The following is a 24,113-nucleotide window of genomic DNA, read 5'->3' on the forward strand; positions in this document are numbered from 1 at the left end:
CTTTATCAATTTTATTAGTTCTACATAACCTAAAAAAATCACAAATCTAGTTTTTCAGTAAATTTTGAGATGATTTATACGAGATTCTATTTACCGCGCACTATGTAGCAAGATTGTTCTACATTAACTACAAATAAAATCACGAATCTAGCACTTTTTTTTGGTAAATTTTGATATATATATATATATATATATATATATATACTATATATATATATATATATAGGGATGTATTCATTTCCTTTTCCTATATTTCCTCCTTTTTCCTTCTTAATATCAGCCATTAGATTAGAGAAATGGACGGTCAAGATCAACATTGGGTAATTAATCCCGTGTTGCATTATTTGTCCTATTTTGTGCATTATGAGGGTACAATAGTAATCTAATAATGGCTGGAAACCGCTACGAATAATGCACCACATGGTCACGAGTAATGCATATAATTGACTATATAATGCACAATATGTGAACTGTAATGCATACGAATAAGATGTACCATGTTATGATGTTTGGACACACGTTTCTTGTTTCCCCTAAGGGTTTAATAAGCTTAGGGGCTAGGGTATAGTACGTAGACACGTATGTAATCTTCACATGGTATCGAGTAATGGATATAATTGACTATATAATGCACAATTTGTGAACTGCAATGCATACGAACAAGATGTGCTGTGTTATGATGTTTGACACACGTTTCTTGTTTCCCCTAAGGGTTTAATAAGCTTAGGGGCTAGGGTATAGTACGTACGCATTAATAACAAATTATAAAACGATACGAATAATTCACCAAATTGTCACGAGTAATGGATGTTATTAACTATATAATGCACAATATGTGAACTGCAAAGCATGCGAATAAGATGTACCATGTTATGATGTTTGACACACGTTTCTTGTTTACCCTAAGGGTTTAATAAGCTTAGGGGCTAGGGTATAGTACGTAGACATTACTAAATGCACGTATGTAATCTTCAATCCGTTGATTAACTCATATACACAATACCTCTAATAATGCATAATATACTGAGATAATGACAATTAGCAGCTACATAATGCACTACCTAAACCAAATAATGCACATACGTATATTCCAATAACAACAATTTGTTAGTAATGTCTACGTACTATACCCTAGCCCCTAAGCTTATTAAACCCTTAGGGGAAACAAGAAACGTGTGTCAAACATCATAACATGGTACATCTTATTCGTATGCATTGCAGTTTACATATTGTGCATTATATAGTTAATAACATGCATTACTCGTGACAATTTGGTGAATTATTCGTATCGTTTTATAATTTGTTATTAATGCGGACGTACTATACCCTAGCCCCTAAGCTTATTAAACCCTTAGGGGAAACAAGAAACGTGTGTCAAACATCATAACACAGCACATCTTGTTCGTATGCATTGCAGTTCACAAATTGTGCATTATATAGTCAATTATATCCATTACTCGTTACCATGTGAAGATTACATACGTGTCTACGTACTATACCCTAGCCCCTAAGCTTATTAAACCCTTAGGGGAAACAAGAAACGTGTGTCCAAACATCATAACATGGTACATCTTATTCGTATGCATTGCAGTTCACATATTGTGCATTATATAGTCAATTATATGCATTACTCGTGACCATGTGGTGCATTATTCGCAGATACCAAAATGTGGCAGTTACTTTTCCGTCAAATGTCAATAATAACCCTGTAATGCATACAACCACCTTGTATAATGCAACACGGAACCAATTTTCTAGAATCAATCTGATCCGTTGATGCCTTAGATCTAACGCGTAATATTAAGAAGGAAAAAGGATCTAAGATGTGAAAAGGAGAATAACGCTCCCCTATATATATATATATATATATATACTACGAGATTCTATATTTTGCACTATGTAGCAATATAGTTTCTACATTACCTAAAAAAAATCGATAGCTATTACCTAAAAAAACCACAAATTTCTAGCATTTTTTAGTAAATTTCGATATGATTTATACGAGATTTTATATTCCGCAGTTCCGCACTATATAGCAAGATAGTTCTATATTAGTACAAAAAATTCTTCATTACTTACAAAATTTTTTATACCAAATCTAGCATTTTTTCAGTAAACTTTGCTATCATTTTTACGAGATTCTATATTCTGCACTAGGAAAAAAAGAAGAAAGAAATAATGATGCCATCCATCGAAATTCGAAAATGTAGACGCAAACTTGATTTGTTTCCCTAAAATTTTTGCAACTCTGTGGTGATTAATCAAGTATCTACGGATCCCATTCCCGATTCGCGTTAAATCAACTGCAGAAGAAAGAAATTCCCAAAGAAGAAACACACAGATTGCTTTCACTCAAAACCGGCTCTATTTTGGTCAGAACACACAGACCAATTCCATTCAACTGGACTGTCACTGTCAACCACTCACACACACACACACACACACACATCGACATGTATGCATATTTGTAGCTAAAGGTGGAATTTCGTGAATATTTATTGAATACTACTCCTTGTCTCAATTTTTTTGAGGGATCGTCTGAGCAAACCTTAGAAAATGGTCGCCGCCGCGCCGTGCGACCACCGGAGCGCGAAAGAGCTCATCTTTGACGCCGGCGCCGGTGCCTCTGCAGGTAATTGTTTCAGCAGCTCACAGTAGCTGCTATTCGCCTCTATGTTCACTTGTAGTCTGGTGATGATTGTCGGATTTGGTGTCAATTGTTTTGCTTGGTTGAATTTTAGGCGCAATTGCAGCTACATTCGTGTGCCCCTTGGACGTGATAAAGACTAGGTTAGCTATATTTGGCCTCCCTGAAATGCAGCCTTCTGGTCGTAATGGTATTAGTTTCTTCCAAGTTTTGTCAATTTTAGATTTGGTTTTAAAAGGTTAGCTATGTCTTTATCCACTCTGCTTAATCAGCTTATGTTATGTGTTTTTTGTGGTGAAATTAGGTAGTGTGATTATTGTGAGCCTGCAAGATATTGTTAGAAAGGAAGGTTTGAGAGGACTTTACCGCGGCCTAACGCCAACTTTGACAGCATTGCTTCCAAATTGGGCTGTGAGTGTTGTCTTTCGATCATTTGAATTTCGCCTCTGTTGTATGCTGTGTGCCTGAGTAGTCTTTATTGCATCTGTTTAACAATGATTTGCTATTACTTTTCTCTATATTAGCGATACTGATTTTATAGATTTGTATTTGCTCTGATGACTAGAATAAAGCACGGAGTGACTTAGTTTAAAGGCATGGCCGAAGCACTTTTCCCCTTTATATATGAATCTATTTCGCTATATGTTTGCGAAATTCTACATGAGAGCAATACTAGTGATTTAGAATCACATTTCTCGCTTTATCTGAATACTGGAGATTTTGTCTTCTAGTCACTTTCCCCGTCTCATTTTGTCTCTTCAGAAGGCACAATTTACATGATCATGATGGGATCAGATTACATGGCTGTTTATTTTTCTCAGCAGCTGAGTGACAGAAGTGTTATTCCTTGTTGGAGCTACTTTTACTAACTGTAATCATCAAGGCAAAGTTCTTAGCTTCCAGATGTTTCTACTGACAACCTATCTTTGACCATTGCAGGTATACTTCACGGTTTATGAGCATCTTAAAGAACTACTACACACATACGGTAGGTCTCATATAACATCAGAAATTGCTGGATGTTATTGATGATGTTCATTTGTCTCTGGTTCAGGTCCACTAGAAGTGGAATGGAAACAGTTCTATATTAGAAAAATCTTACTTATATTTTGCAATAATACAGAGGGAAGCAACAAGTGTGATCCGCTTTCAATTGGTTCAAACATGGTAGCTGCTGTGGGAGCAGGTGGTGCAACATCTGTTGCAACAAATCCTATATGGGTTGTTAAGACACGACTTCAAGTAGGTTGGGATGTTTTTTTGTAAATATAATGCTTTATAGTTGGGGGGGGGAGACAATATTGGCACATATATCTGAGAATTAATAGTTTTTATTCGGTATTTCTAATGGCGTGTAATTTCTATATAGAAAGTCTTGTATATTGGCTTATGGACTTGTCTATTCATCTAGTCTAGGTTCTCTTGAAACTAATTTGGATTATGTTTTGTTCTTAGACGCAAGGACTTAGGCCAGGTGTAGTTCCTTACAAGAATATATTTTCGTCTTTGAGTCGAATTGCCCATGAAGAAGGAATCCGGGGATGGTACAGGTCAGTTCCTGGTCAATCGCACAAAAATCCAAACTATTTCATCAACCACTGAGAAGGGTCGAGCCATATTTTCTGGGTTCACATTGTGTTGCTTTATCATAACTTGGCATTTAATTCTCCTTTTGTTGGACAGCGGTCTTCTGCCTTCGTTGGCTGGAGTGAGTCACGTAGCTATCCAGTTCCCTGCATATGAAAGAACAAAATTCTACTTGGCCAAACGAGGTAGAATGGCACACTTCCAACTTTGTTTCTGGTTTTTTGCTGTCTGTGTTAATATACATCATTAGGGCAGATGTTTCTTGTTAGATGTGGGGAATAATGTAGCTGAAATAATATTCATTATCTGATTGTTTCTTTATTTGGAAGGTAACAAAAGAGTTAACGAGCTCAACCCCGGGGAACTTGCAATTGCATCATCATCTTCAAAGGTTGTTGCCTCTTTATCAACTTATCCTCATGAGGTATGGATTCCTTCCTTTACGGCTTTACCTCAATATTACACATTTATATTTGTCAAAAAGGGTAACAAAAGGAGTACATTTTTTGGAAACTTTGATTTAGCCATGGCCATTAAATTGACCACTAGATCAGGGCTTTTGCTGATTCATTTAATGAATCCTCGAACACGCTTTAGGTTATCCGCTCAAGGATGCAAGAGCAAGGTCAAGTACGGGACTCTCAGCCAAAGTATTCTGGCGTCGTTGATTGCATCAAGAAAGTCTTCAGACAAGAAGGTCTACCAGGGTTCTATCGTGGCTGTGGTACAAATCTCCTACGAACAATTCCATCTGCTGTGATTACATTTACCAGTTACGAAATGATACATAGATTTTTGCTGCAACTATCTCCTCCAAACCCGAAACCTGATTCTGGCACCAAGTCTCAGAAGGGATCGACAAGCCCAGGAGAAAAAATGGCTTTAGACCAATCTGTATCTAATGATAGAACTCATCTCATTCATTTGGATAATACAGATCATGAGCTCACTGCTAAGCATTAGCTCACACCCATTTTGCTGTCAATAAAAAGCCACTGCAAGTTTCTCTTGTTGTATGTATTTAACAAGTCGGTTTTGTTTGTAATGTTTCAGAAATCCCAAGTATCAAAACAGAGGAAATACACAAAATAAAGCTCTTTCACGATATGCACATTCCCGCTGCCAATTGAATAAAATAGATGACAAAAACATGCATAAAAGATAAACAAACAAAGAATACATAGAATATATATATACACACTAACAACATACAGATATCAGCAAACAGAACTCGCCGCAGTTGAGTCACTACTAATCCACGTATCCGTCACCGCCGTGGGCGACGCCTGATAAATCCTACTCTTCAACAGCACCACGTCGTCCATTTCTGGCGATGGCGGTATCTTACCTTTGATGTCGCAATCCCCACCACTCTGAATATCGTGCAGGAACGCCACCACCTCCTCCATCGACGGCCTCATATCCTTATCCAGCTGCAGGCACTGGAACGCCAGCTCCGCCACCGACTTGGTCATCCTCGTCACCTCCGCGTCGGAGTTGTACCCCGTCGCCGGATCAATCAATTCGTCGAACGCACATTTCTGAATCTTTTTCACGGCCAGGCTCGCCAGGTTGATCTCGTGCTTATGCCGGCTTATGTCCACGGCCGGCATGGAGGAGATCAGCTCGATCAGCACCACTCCAAAGCTGTACACATCGCTCTTATCCGTAAGTTGGTAGCATTGGTGGTACTCCGGATCCACGTAACCCGGGGTGCCCTGTGGCGCCGTGGAGATGTGGGTCATGTCCATCGGAAAGAGCCTCGAGAGCCCGAAATCGGCGACCTTGACTGAGAAATTGCTGTCCAGCAAGATGTTGTTGGTCTTGACGTCGCGGTGGATGATGTCGGACTTGTGAAGGTAGGCGAGTGCGCTGGCCGTCTCTCGAGCAATGCTCATCCGCATGGGCCATGTTAAGGGCACTGAGCTGGCACGCTCACCGTGGAGGTGCTCGGCCACGGTGCCGTTGGGGATGTACTCGTATACGAGGAGGAGGTTGCGGCTGCGACGCGAGGTGCATCCGTAGAGGGATACGAGGTTGGGGTGGCGGAGATTGGTGAGGATCTTGATCTCGTTCAGGAATTGCTCCTCTCGTCTGTAGTTGTTCTCGTATAGGCGCTTGATTGCCACTTCCCGACCGTCGCGGAGTTTGCCTGCCACGGTGAACCAGTGTTGCAAGAAAATATAGTAAAGAGAAAATAAATGTGTTGCTTTTAAAAAAATGAGATAAATATTACTATTTATCCCGGCTAAGACGACACACTTTCTTTTTTCATTTTTCCTAGATAAGATGGCATTTTTGGAAACAATACAACACTTTTTCTGTCTCATTGATACATTGTACTTTTTTTCTTCAATTGAAAATATCTCCATTTAATATTTAACTCTTTTCAATTAAACGCATTAAACAATTCCTAAAATCTCGTGTTGACTAAGGAATGTGTCATTTTAGCTAAAAATGAGGGAGTACCACATTTTTAAGGTTGGAATATTACCATAATAGACGGTGCCAAAGCCTCCGTCGCCAAGTTCGTTGGAAGGGTCGAAGTTGTCGGCAGCCTCAACGAGCTCGGTGTAGGAGAAGATGGGAATGTCGAAGCTGAAGCTTCCATCTTCGATGTTCGATTTCGAGGAGGGATCATAAGATAGGTTTCTTGAAAGAAGGTAGGCTTCGCTCATCTTTTTCTTTCGTCGCCAAATTATAAATATAATGCAGGCTACCAAGATAGCAAATCCAGGTATCACTGAATACCATAAATCAAGAATAAAGTGAGTTACACATATTGGCGAATTTCTATGCTTCTAATCAATGTGTGTGTGAGAAAATCAGCTTACATGTAGCTAACAATATCTTCTTCAACTGATTGCCTGCTTCAGAATTCAAACAAAGAAATTAACATTTTCAGTAGTTAGAGTTAGACCAAATTACTGATGCAAACAACAGAATTTGGCATAATTTTAGAGCACAAAGATGGTTGATTTATTCGGATTAGAGCCAAAAACATTCAGACACAGACAAACGATACCTGATCCTTTGCAGTAGAAACTGTTATTGTTGACGGTAAGACACTGGCCTCCCCCATTAAAACAACTAAGGCATTCATCAGAAACAATCCATTGTAGAGTAAAATTAGCAGCTATCATGCTGAACAAATCATCCGACTTTCCACTGGAATTCATAGGTAGCTGTACTAATGAACAATCTTTCGGAGCAACAGTTTTCTCTTTGGATTCTGGAATTTTATAGTACACGGAGTAGAGACAATCTATCTTGCTATAGTTTACGAAATCATCATCAAATTTAGATCTATCAGCAGGTTCAGTTAAGCAGGGGAAGAGGGTGAGATTAGGAGAGAATGAGAACGATATAGAAGGCGATCGAAGCATGGATTGGTTTACAAAGGCAAAGCAGCTGCGGTTATACAATTGAACTTCAAGCTGATTATCACTAATAACCATTTTGTTTGGCTCTGATGAGTAATAATCTAAAATAGCAAAACCAGCAGGATTTCCACCACCTAATTTAGTCACCGGATTTGGAGGATCGGAATTACAGCCATCAACGGTGATCAATCCGCAGCCGGGATTTTCAGCTTCTGTAAATGGGAACGTGAGATTGTACTTTCCACAGTCGAAGGATTTTGGGCATGTGGAATCAGCAGCTTTGAAGAGATGAAGATGGAAAGGGAGCAAGAAAAGCAGCAACGTGAGGACAGCCATGTAAGAGAAATGAAAGTTAATTTTGTGAGAGAAATCGAAACAGGTTTTGTTCTGATCTACTTTTGATTATGACAATTCAATTTTCTCGGTTGTTCTGATCAAACACGGCGAAGAAATTTTGTAGGAGACTTTTTTAAATTCTAACAAAAGTCATTTATTCTTTATTCAAATAGTGGTTGTTGAAATAGTCTTGGTGAGAAGTTTCCTAAATCTTACTCTCCGCACTATATAGTTGACTAGCCAGGGTGTATTGGCGCCGCTTATAGAGATTTGCACGTCAATTTCAAGTAAACCTTCCCTAAATATATATACCAAGAAAATAGAAAATTAAATATAAAAAAAAAAGTCTACCAAGAAAATAGAGGCATTTGTATGTAAATTCTAATTTAGCGTAAAAGTTGTCTATAAATTATTACTTTGTTTTTTAATTTTTCCATCAATAAAGATTTTTTGCACATGCTCCATTCCATATTTCCTTTTCTTGCAAAAGTTGAAACCCAACCCTAACGGCCCACATCCTAGCGCGAACATGCTCCTTTCCTTTTCACTTCGTCACCGTTCTTCCACCTCTTTTTTTTTTTAATATAAATCATAATTCAACAAATAAAGTTATTTCATTTAATACTAGCACCGTTCATTTTGGGATGTCCACAAAAAATAGTCGTGTTTCTAAAAATAAAAGTTTCTCTTTCATACTTTATCTACTATTTCTTCATATCTCTCTTACTTTACCTATTTTTTCTCATTTTCTATAACTTGTGTTGTCCACAAATGAGACTATTTTTTGTGGAAGAAAGGACTAAGGAGTAGTATAATTAATGTTGTTGTTTTGTTGCATATAATGTGATGTAGTTTTGATTTACGTCTAATACTGTCAAGTAAAAAAGTCGCTAAACTATATCAGCACTGAAATCTTAATTAATTGCAAAATCAAAATAAATCAATAGTTATAATTTGACTAAATATTTAAAACTTTATATGCTAACACCAAATTTTACGAAAGTTCGGAATATACAAGCGAAGTACTTAATACTCCCGTCCCACAAAAATATGCGCACTTCCTTTTTCGTATGTCCCATAAAATTATGGGCATTTCCATTTACAGAAATTTATCCAAATTTATTACTCATATACATCGAGTTATTTACAACTCATACTACCATTAAATCACTAATAATAATAGAGGTCTCTCTATCCACTACCACTACTTTAAATACTCATCTCTTCATCTCTCTTACTTTACCAATTTTGTCTTAATTTCCGTGTTATATTATATGCACATATTTTTATGGGACGGATGGAGTACTAAATAGTACTACTTGCTTAGCAATTGGTTTATCTGTAAATGTTTTTATTTTTGTGCTAATACGTTCAAATGGTCAAGGAAAAAGTTTTAGTTTACGTAGAATATGTCCAAATTTCAATTTACGTTATCATGATTGACTGAAATTTGCACCTTAGAAAACCTCTACTTACTCTGCAAATTCATATAATTAACACATACTCTAACTAAATTATCTACTACTATCATAAAATTATTTGTGCAAATAATATACCAATCGTGGGATTGGTTTTCTCCTAAGAAAAAAACAACAGTACCTCTTATACAGATGAATTCATTAATTCCTGCTGTTGTGAAGCCACTGATGGAAACATTTAAACAAGCTTCGGAAACATAACTAGATCGAAAGATTGATTGTCATCTCCTTTACTAGAATGTATAGGTAGTTGAATCACCCCCACAATTTGCAGCAATTCTTTTATTGGGTGATTTAGGCCCGCATCAGAATCTGAGATAATTCTTGAAATAATCTTGGGTATTTCGATCATGAGATAGATTGGAGGAAGTGGACAAGGTTAGATTTGAGGGGATTGAAAATGAGACAGAAGGGGATTCGTGAAAGATTAAAGGAATGTGATGTAAGATGAGGGCCCAAGAGTATATTTCCGGAATCATTGCAATGTTCAACTTTGAACAAGCCGCAATTGGGGTTTTTCGATCTCCACACCGGGAAGGAATCTAGGCATTTGGTAGAAGAAGAATTGATGGTAGAATAAAACTATATGAGAATCGATAAGTTATAGTGGAATTTTCATTTGATCAATTCGTTGATTCAGTCAGACACGGAACATTGACTTGGAATGTCTTTTTGCGGAAAACTTGGATGTTAAATATGCCCCAGATTTAACTACTATTGGTTTATTGATTTTCCTAACTTCAAGCCTGGTGTTGTTTTTAAATTTAATACTACTATAAGCAATTACTAACAAAAGTTATATTTTGTGGCCTCCTCTATTGTAGAGGAAATTCGAAACATTCGACTCTAGAGTGAAATCTGCAGTCAATAGATCAGCTGAGTTGATCGTTTCTAGAGGGGTAGGATTTTGGGCATTTGGAATGAGTTTTGAGTATTAGAAGAACAAGGTTGTATTAGTTGTGTTGGTCTGTGTTAAATATTGATATGTTGAATCCATTAAGTCATTGGCTCCATCTATCACGCTAGACTTGGTCTTCTTTCTAATATAGATTAGATATAAGTTTCCTCTTTTACACTTGAGTTGACACCCATTTCTTGTCTTGTATTAGCTGATGTGAATACGAAAGGGAACGAGAACGATCACCATCAATTTATTTTCCAGTTGGAGTTTGTTTCACATAATAAAAAATCTTGGAAGCTCCAGGGTTGGATGAATGGGAAGAGAGGGCTTAGGCTTCACTGATGAATATCCGAGCCACGAAAACAGCAGATCATTAACACCAATGCTCATAAATCAGAGTTGAAAGTTAAAGGCAAGGAGTGAGAGTATAAATTGGTTGAGCATCAAGAATGGTAAGGATAAGGATTTACTACACACTGCTCTTCTGTCCCTGTGCTTGAACAAAGTGGAGCATTTAGTTTTAGAAATAATCTTGGTTTTTTTCGGTCGTAGCTTTACTGAATCATGTGAAAAAGATGATGTTAAGGGGAGACTGAGGCAGAGACACTCATGAAAGAATGGGAGTACTCTAATAATGTTGGAAATCAAGGAGAAAGAAATTGTTTTCTGATGTCTAGTTAGGAATATATACGTTTGAGGTTGAGGCTTCTATGTATAATCTTGGATGTTTTTCTTGAATCACAACCGCCCACTGCCAAAATCCGCATTTGGGATTACGTGAGAAACCGTACGTAAGGTGAAGTTTCTGCAAGTGTAGGATTTAGGGGCATTTGGAATCAACTTGCGGTAGAAGAAGATACCACAGCACCAGGAATAATAACACATCCTTGCCATCAACAACCACTCTCTCTCTCTCACTGTAGTTTTGGTTAATCAAGACATTGACTCCATCCCATCAAGCTAATTGACTTCGAATTCGTCTTTTCCTAGAAGCTACGTGCAAAATACCCCTACCAACTTTCCTAACTTTCTTCTAGTATGTGTAACACTTTGAATTGCAAGTTCCCTCTTTCACAATTTAGTGCATTAACACAACAAGTTCCCTCTTCTACACTTTAGTGCACTAACACAGGTTTTAGGAACTCTATGAGTGCTTCTAAATCGTGTTCGTGTTCACACTACTTAATATTCCTATATTTTCTGTACTTATTATGCATGCTATTTAAGGACTCATATTTTCTAGTCTTAATTCAAACGTTGTTTACCTATAAAGTTGGCTTTTCCCTTAGCTGATAGCAACTTGGGTTGAAAATATGTTTAAGTCGGTCCACGTAGAAAACAAAACCATTAGATGTGAATGAAATTGATGCGATTAAATTTTTCATTTTATTAAAATGAACTGTAGTAATTCACTGTGTCTGGTGTTGATTAGGCATGGCGAAACTATACTATATATATTGGGCCGTCATATTGGGCCATGTATCTTTAGGCCCAGTATGCACTAGTGGATTTAATCCGAGAAATTCGGCAGCAAACGATAGTCACATTGACACATTGTGTTAAGAAAAAAAATCGCACAGAATTCGATCAAAAATCCAACACATAAATCAGACATTAAACTTCATAAAAAAGGTAAGCAATGAAGAAAAAATCTTACTTGGTTTGCAGCTCCTAGAATGCGGGCGGTCGGGGCAGAAACACCTAAAATGGAAAGAAGTCTCATAGAAACCGCAGCGGCCGCCGCTCTCTTGGCACTCACTACAATCACTAGCCGTCCAATTCATCACAAATCCCCTCCTCAAAATCGCCGCAACATCCACAACTTCATCCTCTCTCCCATCCCCATACAACCCCACACGTGCGACCACGTTCTCTTCGCACGTGAGCAACGCTCTCCCGAAATTCCCATTGCCGTCATACATCGCCAAACCAGTCTCTCCCGAACTATTGCAACCAATCTCGTACCTACGCAGCCCATTGCTCACGTTTTTGCAGTCGAAAAGCAAATAGAGATTTCCGCCGCCGACGTAATTGAATCTACCGGCGGGTAGAGTCGTGTTTTTTATTACTCTATCAGAGCAATTGCTGCTCTCGTTTAAGATGAAAAATTTAACGCTGCGGCGTGGTACACGTGCACAGATCGGTTCTGGTAGAAAATGTCTTCAATTATATACACATTTTCCGACAATCGAAGAAGTGGAGATCGGTTTTTGCAATTGATCGCGAATCCTGGGTAGCCGCAGTAATCCGGCTGAGATGATTGGAGGAAAAATGGGAAGCTTATGTTGGGACCTTTGCCGCAATTTGTCGGCGCACAGGCTTCGTATTGGTAGTCTGCACCGCGGCAGATATTGGATGAGACGAGGAGGAGAGTGAAAATGAAAAGAGAGAAAGTGTGGAGGTTGTCTTTTTTCATGTCTAATTTCTAGATGAATATGAAAATACGATGAAGAGAAACTGCATTTATGTACGTCAATGAAAGTGCCTAAAATGTTAGACTATTCAGGATTTTTTTTAAATTAACAAAATATTGGATATCAAATTATTGACCAATCTCATATCAGAGACTCGGACCTTTTTGGCAACCGTGTTGAACCGGGTAGTTCAATATTTAAAATCTTGGATTTCGGTAAATTGGAGATTTTATATTTTTTGGTCGTAAAATAATTAGGGTGTTTTATGAACATTTTTTTTGGAGATGAGATGTTAAATTTTGAATATTTAGGTAATTATTTTATGAAATTTTTGTGGTTGGAAAGAATGGGATATGAGAGCTGGCTAGGTCCATGAATATCGTCTAAGTTGTCGACTGTGATAAAGTTGGTTTTGGAATTTAATAAGATATTTGACTTTTATACTATTTTCCTTTTTGGATTTTCTTATTAATCGGGACTTTGACGATTTGATTCCATCTTTTATTCTGTTTTTTTAACAAACTATCAATTACGCGATTTGCAGATTAATGGAAAGTTAGAGAATATAAGGATTAAACAAATTGTAGTATCCGTATCTAATCCATATGCAAATATAACAACTTGCTATTAATTATGAAAAATATTCTGGAGGATCAATGTTTCAAAATTATATTGTGTGTTAGTTTACTTGCTAATTATAAGGAGTTGATGGGATTACATAAATCTTTTATGGGTGGCAACTAGTCCATCTTGATTATTGATTACAGAGAATTATCAAGTTAATTATTTCTGTTTATTTTGCAAAATAAATGATGAGGTGAAATCTCAACTGATTAAGTTAAGCTATCCCACTACACATTCCGATACGATGACTATCGAATATAGTGTTCTATAGCAAAATAAGCTCAGCAGCCAAAACTTATAAATTAATATTGATAATAATTATGTGTCCCACTGAAAATATACTTAGTCCATGATGATTATACTCTTCTGTGATTCAGTATCTAAAATGAACACGTATGCCTAGCTCCACAATTATTAATCAAATACTAGTATATAGAGAAAGTAGCTTTGACGAATTAGAATTTGCCAAAAATCATATGCCTCATCAATATGCAAATGAAAGATGTTTCCCCACTAAGACCTGTTTGGGTAAATCATTAGTGGTGTACTGGTGTAAGTCAATTTTTTACCACAGTACTGATTTAATCATTTTACGATAATAGTACTAGGTCAAAAGTTTTTAACCAAGTATAAATATGGATAACTTTTAATTAATTATATACTATTAATAATGTAGAAAACACAATTCATTAATACTATTTTCACTACTTTATATCTTTCCTATCTCTTTTACTTGACAAATTTCACATTAAGACATGTGTTATTTATAAGTTTGTTTATTTTTTAGAACGGAAAAGTAGTTATTATAAGGATAAAATGTGGATAATTTAAGAAAATAAAAATAAAGATGTAGATGTGACCGCCACATATCGAGGGAGAGAACTTAAATCACCAACAAACTACTATTGTTAGAGCTCGTTTGATAAGAAAGATGAGATATAAGAAGATCTACAAAGTAAGACACTCTTTATATATCTGACCTTTCAATTCATAGACTTAGGAAGTAGATTAGTTATGTGCCTTACAAGTTCCAACCGGGGACATAACTTTGGTTTCTTCATTTATTACACCAAATTATTGAAAAAATGCCTATATCTTTTGAAATTTATGGTTTGTATTATGATTCCAATCTTCACATTAATACTTATCAATAGCTTGAAACTTACAGAGTACTATATGTGCAAATCTTCTTTGCAAAATTACGTGATGAAAAAATAGACTCCAATGCATAACTTAATGTTTACTTTGCAAATCAACGGCCTATTTACATATGTATAGCCCAAGAGGTGGATTTATAGGGACGATTAATTAGCCTGCTCAGTATATGGGCTCAAAATTATTAAGTATTTAGTAAAAAGCCCAATTACATATTTTATGAAGGAATGTATAGTTAAAATTTTAAAAATAAGGATTAATCAAATTTTGCTTCAAAATTTAATCAGTTTGATGTAATCAGGAGTATATTTCAATACATAAACATTATATTTATAGTTTAGATAAGTGTTTTTTGTTTCAACACTTTTGAATTTAGTCTAGGAATTTTTAATCCGTCTTGTCTCTAAACTATTTTGTGTATCCGCCCAACACATAAAGTCTTCATAGAATTGTGGAGATGACATATTCCCCTCAATAATGAAATTCATGGTTTACAAACCAAGGTGGTTACATAGCAAAAGTGTCAATCTCAAAAACAGAAAAATACAAATTAATAAATTATATAATAAATAAAAATGACAAAATGTCACTTTCCATGTAGCTCTAGTCCACCTATTTGAATATTATCCATGTGGATATGCTATTTTCCACCTTGATTTGGAGTTGATCTTGTTGTACCTTATGGTGCAGCGGTTGCACCCAAATCCCTCAAACCCACCATTTTCGATTTAATTAATTATCTTGTTTTTCTAGGCTAACATTCACCTACCCCTCACCTCAAACCCCATACCCCACATTTAAGAAGTTTTTCTTTCTTATGTATATAAAAGAAACTGTTTCAACCCATATTTCAAATCTGTCGCACAATAAAAATTAAAATCAGGTCCCCACAAGAGTGGTCTAGTATTCACAAAAATAATTCAATGTGAAAAAGGCACTTTATCTCATAGGATGAAACTGAATAGTGTATTATTTATTTGGTCTCAAAAGGGAATGTTGAATTAATGGTTATTGCTTAAAGGGGATAGTATATATTCTGGCTATGATTGTCACTAACTACAATGAAGAAGAAGAACAAAGAAATTCCATAAAAAAGAATGAGAACAAATAAAGTATCCAGAGTGAATATACAAATTATAATAATGTATAATTAACACTCTATATATTTAAACCTACCATGATTTTATTAGTCATTATGCATAATAAATTCAAATGTAAGTATGTATAATAAGAGGGTGACATATATTTATAACAATATACAAGCTTTAACAACCAAAAATTCGGTCATTACAAATTAAAAAATCGATCAATTAACAATAATAATGACCGATTTTGATACGGAGTACTAATCATATACTATGCGTGACTCTTTAATTAATTATCGATCTAAAACAAAATGGCAAAGTCCTAGATTAACATTTAATAGTTTTATATTGTGCGAATTATAAATAATTTCGTGAATCTGAAGGTGTTAGAGCATCCGCAGCGGTGGCGGTTGGCGCCACCGCCGTCCGTGCCAGCGGCAAGGCGAAGGACCGCCACCGCTGCAACCGCGCCGCTGGCACGGCGCTGCTCGATGTATCGAGCACGTCCGTGCCAGCGGACGCACACGTGGCGGTCTCCGATTCGCCAACGGCATAGCCGTTGGTTTCAAACATTTTTTTAATTTTTTTTTTTAAAAATCGGATTTTTATTAAAAAAATCGATAAAAAATAAAAAAAAAATTTTCACTTCCCCAAAAAATTATATCCGTTTATAACCGTTTTTCCCCACTTTTTAATTTTTTTTTTATTTTTTTACCCCAAAAATACACACTTTCATCTATAAATACCCTCAATTTCACTCCAAAAAATTCACACTTTCACTACACAATTCTCATCATCAATCTCTCATATCCATTTTCATCTTCCTCTCACACCCTACAACACCACTATGTCCGGTAACGACGACAACCCAAGCGGCTCTCACGGTTGGAACCCCGAATGGTTCGGTTCGCAACCGTTTCATAGTCCGGAAACTGAATATTCGGCCCCTCCTCTCACCCAAGATTCGGGCGTTCCGAGTGGCTACCGGCCATACCCAATCGACGATCAAGGTGCCTCCGATGGGCGCTACGGGTGGACACCGGAGCCTAGGCCTCGCGCCCCTTCCCAAATGCCGAATCCTCCATCTCGCGCCGGTGTCCGCACACCGTACTCACCGGCGGAGATGGAAAGATTGTTCAAGGCGTACTTGGAAATCTCCGAAGATGCGGTGGTTGGAACGAACCAATCCGGCGATCACTTTTGGTGGCGCGTCTCTAGCCGGTACAATGCACACCGGCCGCCGGGAACGATCGAGCGCAACGAGAGTATGGTGCGCAACTGCATCGGCCGAGCCAACGAAGAAATTGGCAAGTTCAACGGCTATTTCATCCAGGAGTCCCGGAATGCCGGGAGCGGCCGAAGCGAGGTCGACATCATCACCGCCTCGCTGAGCACCTACCAATCCATGAACGGTAAGTCGTTCAAATATCTTAACGTTTGGCAGGAGACGCGGACGCACCCGAAGTATAAGGGAGGCATAACATCCTCCTCTAGCGGCTCCTCCAAACGCTCACGGTCGGCATCCCTATCCGACGCCGGCGAAGAAGTGGCTAGCCAACTCGCCGAAGCTAACTTGGGTAGCCCCGATGCCCAACCAAGCGGTTCCCGACGCCGACCGCAAGGTAGGAAGAAGGCGGCGGCCGAACGACGTCGCGCCGCGACTCCATCTGCCCCTGCTCCCGAACCCGCACCCTATGTTCCACCTCCACCCCCGAACAACTCGTTGTGGGCCCTTTTGGCCCAACTCAATATGGCCGATAGGTCAACTATGACCCCCACGCAACTTCAAACGCACGAGTCCATGATATTGGGTCTCCAAAAACAATTGGGGTTGGTGCCGCCGGATGCGTAGTCTTCCTCGGGTTATATTAGCCAATAATTATGTAATTTTTAATTTTTAGGAGTTTAATTACGTAATTTTTAATTTTTAGTATTTTAATTATGTAATTTTTAATTTTTAGGATTTTAATTATGTCTTTTTATTTTATTTGTAATTTGTTATTTTTATTGTGGTTTTTTTAATGAATTTTAGTATTATGAAAATGTTTTTGTGTAATTGAATTTTATATTAATTGTGCTCGTCCTTGCGGAAGAGCACAGTTGTGGGTGTTGTGCTCTTGCCAGAGAGCAGGCATGAATAGTACCGCCCGGGCCCACAACCGTGCCGCTGGTAAGAGCACGGTTGTGGATGCTCTTACATCGCTTAAATTATGTACGTATATTTCTACCAAAAAAGTACTCCTATATGGGGAAGGTAAAATGGATAGGGAATAAAGACAACACCGTGACACCGTCCATTAATCAGAGAACGCCATCATATTCGTTTATAGCCGTACACGTGTCCCAATTACTTTCACGTGACATTATTGATTTAGTTAAACATCACATTAGCGCTTGACCAGTAATGGCTAATGGCTGCTGCCACAGTTTAAATTAGGACTAAAAAGGCTATAATTTCAGATCAAATTATTAATATTTTGAATACTTGAATTCATTACACATTATTAAATATAGTAAAATAGGTTTATCTATCGTCTCAAAAAATTTGTTTCTATGTGTAGTTTATTTTCTTGTAGCAATAATGCCAATAAACATGTTTAAAACATTAAATTCTTCTATATTTTTAATACCAAAACGTGGCTTTCACATGTAATTCGATAACGTAGATTGTATCCTCAAATTAATTCAGTAAATAATGTTTGTTGAACCGAAGCCCTACTTGTATGCACTTGCATATAAACAAAATTGATTTTATTTATATATGAAAATGCAATAAAAAATTTATTAGTAATTTAAAATTTTGACGTGAAAAATATGTGTCAAATACTACGTCGTAACTCGTAACCCCCACAGCAACTACACGAACATTTTAAATTAGAAATTAATTAGATACATAAACGATAAACTTCATTATAAATAAGACATTAATTTAATTAAATTTTAGAATTTTCGTTCTCATCCACTTCTCTTTCCTTGCTGGCTGCTATCCGTTAGTTTCCTCCACTCACACATTTCTTCTCTCTACACCCATGCCATACATACATTCGCCCTTTCTCTCTCTCTCACCACACGCATACACACACACATATACAAACAGTATCCGTGTCTACCTCTTCTCTCTCTCTGTAGAAATTGCTATTTGATGCTTTGATCCGAGATTACAAGCATTGCATTGTTCTGCGCTTAACTATATTCAGTAGCTGCTAGCCAAGGAAATACTTAATTTAAGTTTGTAACCGCTGCAAATGCTTTTCAGCTACACTGATATTTGATACTGATTACTTTGTGGATACATACAATATTGAAATTGGTAGATTAGGCTTTTTGCTGTGCTAATTTCGAGGACAGCATGTTGGGGGCAGGAGTGCAGTTCAATAGGAGTAGAAATTGCGACGATCGGTTTGACAGCGCCGCGAAGGCTCGCCGGAGCCAAAATTTCATGCGGAGAACTCAGAGTCAGAGCGATGTCTGCTCGAGGCGGAGCCAGCGCGATGAGTTGCCGCAGGAGAAGTCCGTGCCGGAGTCTCCGACGCCGGCGGCTGAGTTCTCGTCTCTGTGTAATTTGGAGAGATTTTTGGAATCAATCGCGCCTTCGGTCCAAGCGCAACATTTATCTAAGGTTTTATTTTGTTTTGCTCGTTTTCTTAAGATGAATTAAGCCAAGCATATATGAAATTAGTGATTGATTTCTTATGGAAATGCTGGTTTAAAGTAGAGATTGTTACTTGTTATTCTCAAATATGATGAAATTGTTCTTATATTCATATTTTTCCTCACATAAATTTGTATTTAGAAATTAATTGGACTGAAGCTTCAAGTTGCTGCCTGCTTTTATTGTGATTGTGAAACTTATATATTTATAATGCAGAAAGTTATTACGTAACCTGTTGTTTATTTGCTGATCGAATTAGCATATCCGTAAGTAATTTTAATTTATTGGTTAGTTTTGTGAAATAATTCAAAACTTTCTTATTGTAATTCATAGCGTTTGATCTACTCCTATAATGTTAACTACCTCGTGGTGTTATTTAGGAAAAATGATACTCCTATATAATTGCTGTTTATTGTTTACCTAAGCTATCTATTAGAGTCTATGCAGTTCCATCTTGAAGCTTGCCCGACCATTATTATTAAAACATGTATTTAAAAAAAAGACATTGTCAATCTGTTCAAGTTAATTATTTTGCTGTCCCATGTGTAATTGCTCAAAAGTCAGAGTTGATTAGTTGCATGGCTGAATATGTTACTCTTCCTATCCAAAATTTTATGTTTGTATATATGTAAATGTTGCAGATGATGGTGAGGGACTGGAGACAATGCAATGCTGAGTTTCAGCCATACTTTGTGCTTAGTGATTTATGGGTGGCATTCAAGGAATGGAGTGCTTATGGCGCTGGAGTGCCTTTACTACTAAATGACACAGATAGCGTCGTTCAGTATTATGTTCCGTATTTATCAGGCATCCAGTTGTATGCCAACCATTCAAAGAGTACAACAAAGTTGAGGTATCTTCTTTCAGCTCTTAGATTTCTATCATAAATTTCTTCACTTGTTGAGAAATTATTAGTATTTAATTTGATGTCCTTAATATTGTTGGCAGGAGGCCATGATCATTCTGGTTACTTCTAATGTTTGGTATCTAGTTTTACTATGCATAAAAACGGTGCTTTCTCCCTCCATAGTTGTCAGCGGCATATGATAGATTTGGATGAGCTGAGCCTACTCGTTTATGCTTAGAATTACCACTTCAGTTCAATAGTAATGAGTGATTGACTTATAACTTGAACCAATCCTCCAATTGCCTGCCCATTAAAATTGAGTAAATAAGTGGGCATTGTCGGTCAATTTTAATTTTACAATTATGTATACCTTATTTCACTATAAAACATATACTTGGCTCCTTTCACAAACATTCTGTGCTTTATGCAATGTGGTACTAGCCATTTGTATTTGCAGCCCATGTATTAACTGACATAGGAGAATGACTTCTGATGCACTTTTCCTCGTTTTACTGATTCATGTATAGGCGGCTTGGTGAAAGTGATGGAGAATATTGTAGGGATTCTAGTAGTGATGGAAGCAGTGACAGTGAACTGGATGGAGTACCATCCCCATTAAGTGAGCATCATATGGAATTTCAAGAAGGCTTTTCAAGTGATGAAGGCGAATCTGGAAGTTCAGAGGGCAGCTTGTTGTTTGAGTATCTTGCACGGGACCAACCATATTGCAGGGAACCTTTAGCAGACAAGGTCAGTGGTCTCTTTGATATTCTCCTAATCTCTCTCCTTTATCTGAGATATGATTTTCTCTTTTATTTCTTTAACCGTACTAATATTTTGAAATTTTTGCAGATATCTGATCTAGCTCGTGAATTCCCCGAGCTTAGAACTCTGAGAAGTTGTGATCTGCTTCCCTCCAGTTGGCTTTCTGTGGCCTGGTACACACCCCCTTTGTTTGAATTGAATTCGTCATACTAATACTATCTATTAGTTGCTATTCTATGCTTACTCCTCGCCTTTTGTTTACCAACGATCATATAGGTACCCAATTTACAGAATACCAACTGGGCCAACTCTTAAAGATTTGGATGCTTGCTTTCTAACTTTTCACTCTCTTCATACTCCCATGACAGGTAGGCAGGCGATGGCTATTATGATGCACATTTTTTCCTTCACCCCGTGACACAAATTACAAAGCATGCACATTGTAAAGCTTTAGTGGTGGTCTAAGAATAAGCTTACTCCATTTGCACATTTGTAGGAAACGAAGCTGCGCAATCTCCAGTCTTCACTTATCCATCTGAGAGTGATGGTGTTCCACAGATTTCGCTGCCGGCTTTTGGCATGGCCTCATACAAGTACAAAGTCTCACTATGGACTCCGAATGCAGGAAATCAGCGGGAATTAGCAAATTCTCTCTTGCAAGCTGCTGACAATTGGCTGAACTTACTCCATGTCAATCACCCGGATTTCTCCTTCTTCTGCCGTAGGTAAACTTGGTTGCAATTCCCCTCCTTTTCCGTCTCCTTCTTCTTCAACCTTCTACATGAAACGCCACCAAATGCCATTGAAGTGCTGTTAATTCCAACTAGCACGTGAAACAAAACCGAGGGGAGAAAATGGAATGTGATTCAGTGTTTTTTTAATGGTGGAATAAGGTTATAATTTAGGGACGACACAATAAATTTTGTTTTAGCATGATTAAAGGTGGCTGAAGTTGATGCTCTGTTTTTTCGCAATTTGTAATATAGAACAAGCTGCGTTTTTTCTAGTTGCCCATATGTTGTAGTAGTATGTTTTATATCAAAATAAGTCTGAATTTGAAGGGGATTCTATAGAGAAATTGAATTGTGTAACTAAATATTCAAAATAGTAGACGAATGGAGTGTTTTTGCATTCTCTTTGCAATTTGGTTCTTGATTTTTTACAATGTTTATTATTTTTATTCTAATTTTTTGGTGGGCATAGAGAGATGCTAGACGTTCACATTTCACATATTTTCATTCATTGGTGGTTTGAATGTTATACTCGCATTTCGTATGTTGGCCACCTCAATATTACTTAATTAATCATAATTTTTTGTAAATCCTTATAAATAGTCGAAGGTTGAATTTCTCAACCTTGAATCTAAAACGGAAACTCTTTATCTACATCATGACTATGAAAATTGCCAAATCACAAACTTTCGGCTCGTTTCGAAATTTGAATTCACCTCTTAAGATGAGATACATAGATTGGACTTTGGGGCATCAATTAATACATGAGAATTGTCGTCTTCCAAGTTTATCCCTAAAATCAAACCTTCGAAAAAGTCACACTCCACCGTTTGCTCGTCAACGTCACCACTCTCATATTTCAAACTACAATTTGTCAGTATGCAAAAATTCAAAGAAAATTTTAAAAGGTTCCCATAATAAAGAGAGAGTAAAATCCAGCTTCATATATTACCACAATTCACAAACAAACCACAGGTCGAAGCAGGAAATATGGCATTAACACTAGTACGACTCAAGTAACACATTACACTCATGTCTAGTCATCATCGTCATAGAAATAAACATCTATATAGATGAGAGCTAGCTATAAACTATAAGTAGTACGTAATTAAAACATGCCACACTAATAAGTAGGAGTACGTAATTAAAAACATGTCACACTTGAAAAACAATAGAAATAGTTGTGATTTAGCATTTAGGATAGGGAATGCGGCAAGCACTAGAAACTCTCTTTGCACCAGGAGACTTGATAAACTTCTGTAGATTGGGATTCCTCATGTACTGGCACAGGCATGGCCTCTGCTCCCTGAGCTTGGCGCAGCAGACACCACTCGGCTTCCCCGATGAAGTGATCGCGGCAGCGCACGGGCTCAGCTGCAGTGGGTTGCAGGTCACGGCTGTGGACACCTCCACTTGGGCAAGAACTAGCATTGCTAGTGCAAAAATTGCTAGGCATGCTGTTTTGGTGTTCATTTTTTTGGTATTGTGTTGTGGCTTGAAGTAGTGTGTGTGTGTGTGTGTTTATGGGGTTGGATGCGAAATTTGGTTGGTTTGTGGCTCAATTTATAGAGGTAGAGATGTGAATGTTGGATCTCTTTTCACATTGCTTTATAATAATATGTTTGTAAGTATATGTAGGTGGAATCATGACTCATTGTTCTGCAAATGCCACATTGCTAATTGCAAGATTTTAAGGGTTGGTGGAGGAAATTTGTTAGGGTGTGTCTGTTGGAGGGACTAGAGCGTATTATGAAATTGTATGGGGTCGTTATATTTACGAATAATTGCTCTAGTAATTCATAAGACAATTTTAAGTGTAATTTCCAAGTTTTAATTTCGTAAGTGATTCTTGATTTTAGTGCATGAGGTGAGGTGAAAAATTACATCTAGTATTACTGTATTAGGAATCAATTTGTAGCCATATTGAAATAAGTAGAAAATAATAATGTAAGGAAGGTACGTGTGTACGTCTTACATATACAGTAAAACAAACACTGTTGTATATACATAATTTTTGTAATTGAGTTAATCTAGGAGTATAATATATTTCCTCCTTCCACAACTAACAATCCTTTATCTTTGGTCAATTCATAAAATTGGTCTCTTTAGATTTATGACTCAACTTATTTTTACACAAGTGATACCCGCAAGTGTACGGGGCTAGTGTAGCAATTAGTAAGCAAGAGTATCGTATCCCACAGAGACAATTTCGTATCAACTTAACTACCACGAACAAAGATTAACTACTATCTAGACAATCAAGAAGCGTTTGGTTTGTTCTAACAACTAATAAAAGCATATAATAAGCAAATAATAACTAAGAACACGGAGACACGGTGAGAAAAGATAATATGGAGAAAATTGCAGAACTCAAGGATCCGATGCACAATTCTAAGCTCTTATCCAATCGATTTGCCTTACCTTTTGGTGTCTCTAGAGTTACTAAGCCGACCACAATTATAGATTAAACCCCCTCCCGAGGTGAAAAACCTGTAGATTAGGTGCTAG

General features: G+C 37.3%; 4 protein-coding genes across 6 annotated transcripts; 2 read left to right on the plus strand and 2 right to left on the minus strand.

The window, feature by feature from the left end:
- Positions 1-2,104: 2,104 nt before the first annotated feature.
- Positions 2,105-5,243, plus strand: LOC121747222 (nicotinamide adenine dinucleotide transporter 2, mitochondrial-like). Of its 2 annotated transcripts, XM_042141226.1 has the most exons (10): positions 2,105-2,372; positions 2,532-2,632; positions 2,742-2,837; positions 2,952-3,058; positions 3,587-3,635; positions 3,771-3,889; positions 4,103-4,197; positions 4,331-4,419; positions 4,564-4,658; positions 4,832-5,243. In XM_042141226.1, the coding sequence occupies exons 2-10, from the start codon at positions 2,557-2,559 to the stop codon at positions 5,195-5,197; spliced, it is 1,092 nt and encodes a 363-aa protein (XP_041997160.1). In that variant the 5' UTR covers positions 2,105-2,372; positions 2,532-2,556; the 3' UTR covers positions 5,198-5,243. The 2 variants fall into 2 exon arrangements, with proteins under 2 accessions (XP_041997160.1, XP_041997158.1); XM_042141224.1 differs by having other exon boundaries at positions 2,105-2,632.
- Positions 5,244-5,314: 71 nt separating this feature from the next.
- Positions 5,315-11,375, minus strand: LOC121747221 (LEAF RUST 10 DISEASE-RESISTANCE LOCUS RECEPTOR-LIKE PROTEIN KINASE-like 1.1). 2 transcript variants are annotated; one of them, XM_042141222.1, is made up of 4 exons: positions 7,260-11,375; positions 7,069-7,104; positions 6,729-6,977; positions 5,315-6,386 (listed from the first exon to the last, which is right to left on the minus strand). In XM_042141222.1, the coding sequence occupies exons 1-4, from the start codon at positions 7,951-7,953 to the stop codon at positions 5,452-5,454; spliced, it is 1,914 nt and encodes a 637-aa protein (XP_041997156.1). In that variant the 5' UTR covers positions 7,954-11,375; the 3' UTR covers positions 5,315-5,451. The 2 variants fall into 2 exon arrangements, with proteins under 2 accessions (XP_041997156.1, XP_041997157.1); XM_042141223.1 differs by having other exon boundaries at positions 7,069-7,101; positions 7,260-11,369.
- A 7,197-nt stretch (positions 11,376-18,572) lies between these two features.
- Positions 18,573-22,005, plus strand: LOC121748857. Its single transcript, XM_042143405.1, has 6 exons — positions 18,573-19,229; positions 19,904-20,115; positions 20,637-20,859; positions 20,962-21,047; positions 21,151-21,242; positions 21,371-22,005. The coding sequence occupies exons 1-6, from the start codon at positions 18,960-18,962 to the stop codon at positions 21,601-21,603; spliced, it is 1,116 nt and encodes a 371-aa protein (XP_041999339.1). The 5' UTR covers positions 18,573-18,959; the 3' UTR covers positions 21,604-22,005.
- Positions 22,006-22,523: 518 nt separating this feature from the next.
- LOC121747251 (non-specific lipid-transfer protein 2) lies at positions 22,524-23,155 on the minus strand. Its single transcript, XM_042141254.1, has one exon. The coding sequence runs from the start codon at positions 23,076-23,078 to the stop codon at positions 22,794-22,796; it is 285 nt and encodes a 94-aa protein (XP_041997188.1). The 5' UTR covers positions 23,079-23,155; the 3' UTR covers positions 22,524-22,793.
- Positions 23,156-24,113: the final 958 nt, after the last annotated feature.

This window comes from Salvia splendens, chromosome 9 (assembly GCF_004379255.2).
Source record: "Salvia splendens isolate huo1 chromosome 9, SspV2, whole genome shotgun sequence".
Taxonomy (NCBI): Eukaryota; Viridiplantae; Streptophyta; class Magnoliopsida; order Lamiales; family Lamiaceae; genus Salvia; species Salvia splendens.

Bases quoted from the DNA above. Each gene is read 5' to 3' on its own strand.
- LOC121747222 (XM_042141224.1), top strand. From the start codon at position 2,557: ATGGTCGCCGCCGCGCCGTGCGACCACCGGAGCGCGAAAGAGCTCATC. The intron at 2,838-2,951 runs GTATTAGTTTCT...TGGTGAAATTAG, and splicing joins GCAGCCTTCTGGTCGTAATG to GTAGTGTGATTATTGTGAGC. The intron at 4,659-4,831 runs GTATGGATTCCT...AACACGCTTTAG, and splicing joins TATCAACTTATCCTCATGAG to GTTATCCGCTCAAGGATGCA.
- LOC121747221 (XM_042141222.1), bottom strand. From the start codon at position 7,953: ATGGCTGTCCTCACGTTGCTGCTTTTCTTGCTCCCTTTCCATCTTCAT. The intron at 7,105-7,259 runs GTATCGTTTGTC...TGAATTCTGAAG, and splicing joins TTTCTACTGCAAAGGATCAG to CAGGCAATCAGTTGAAGAAG. The intron at 6,978-7,068 runs GTAAGCTGATTT...TATGGTATTCAG, and splicing joins GAAGATATTGTTAGCTACAT to TGATACCTGGATTTGCTATC.
- LOC121748857 (XM_042143405.1), top strand. From the start codon at position 18,960: ATGTTGGGGGCAGGAGTGCAGTTCAATAGGAGTAGAAATTGCGACGAT. The intron at 20,860-20,961 runs GTCAGTGGTCTC...AAATTTTTGCAG, and splicing joins GGGAACCTTTAGCAGACAAG to ATATCTGATCTAGCTCGTGA. The intron at 21,048-21,150 runs GTACACACCCCC...ACGATCATATAG, and splicing joins AGTTGGCTTTCTGTGGCCTG to GTACCCAATTTACAGAATAC.
- LOC121747251 (XM_042141254.1), bottom strand. From the start codon at position 23,078: ATGAACACCAAAACAGCATGCCTAGCAATTTTTGCACTAGCAATGCTA.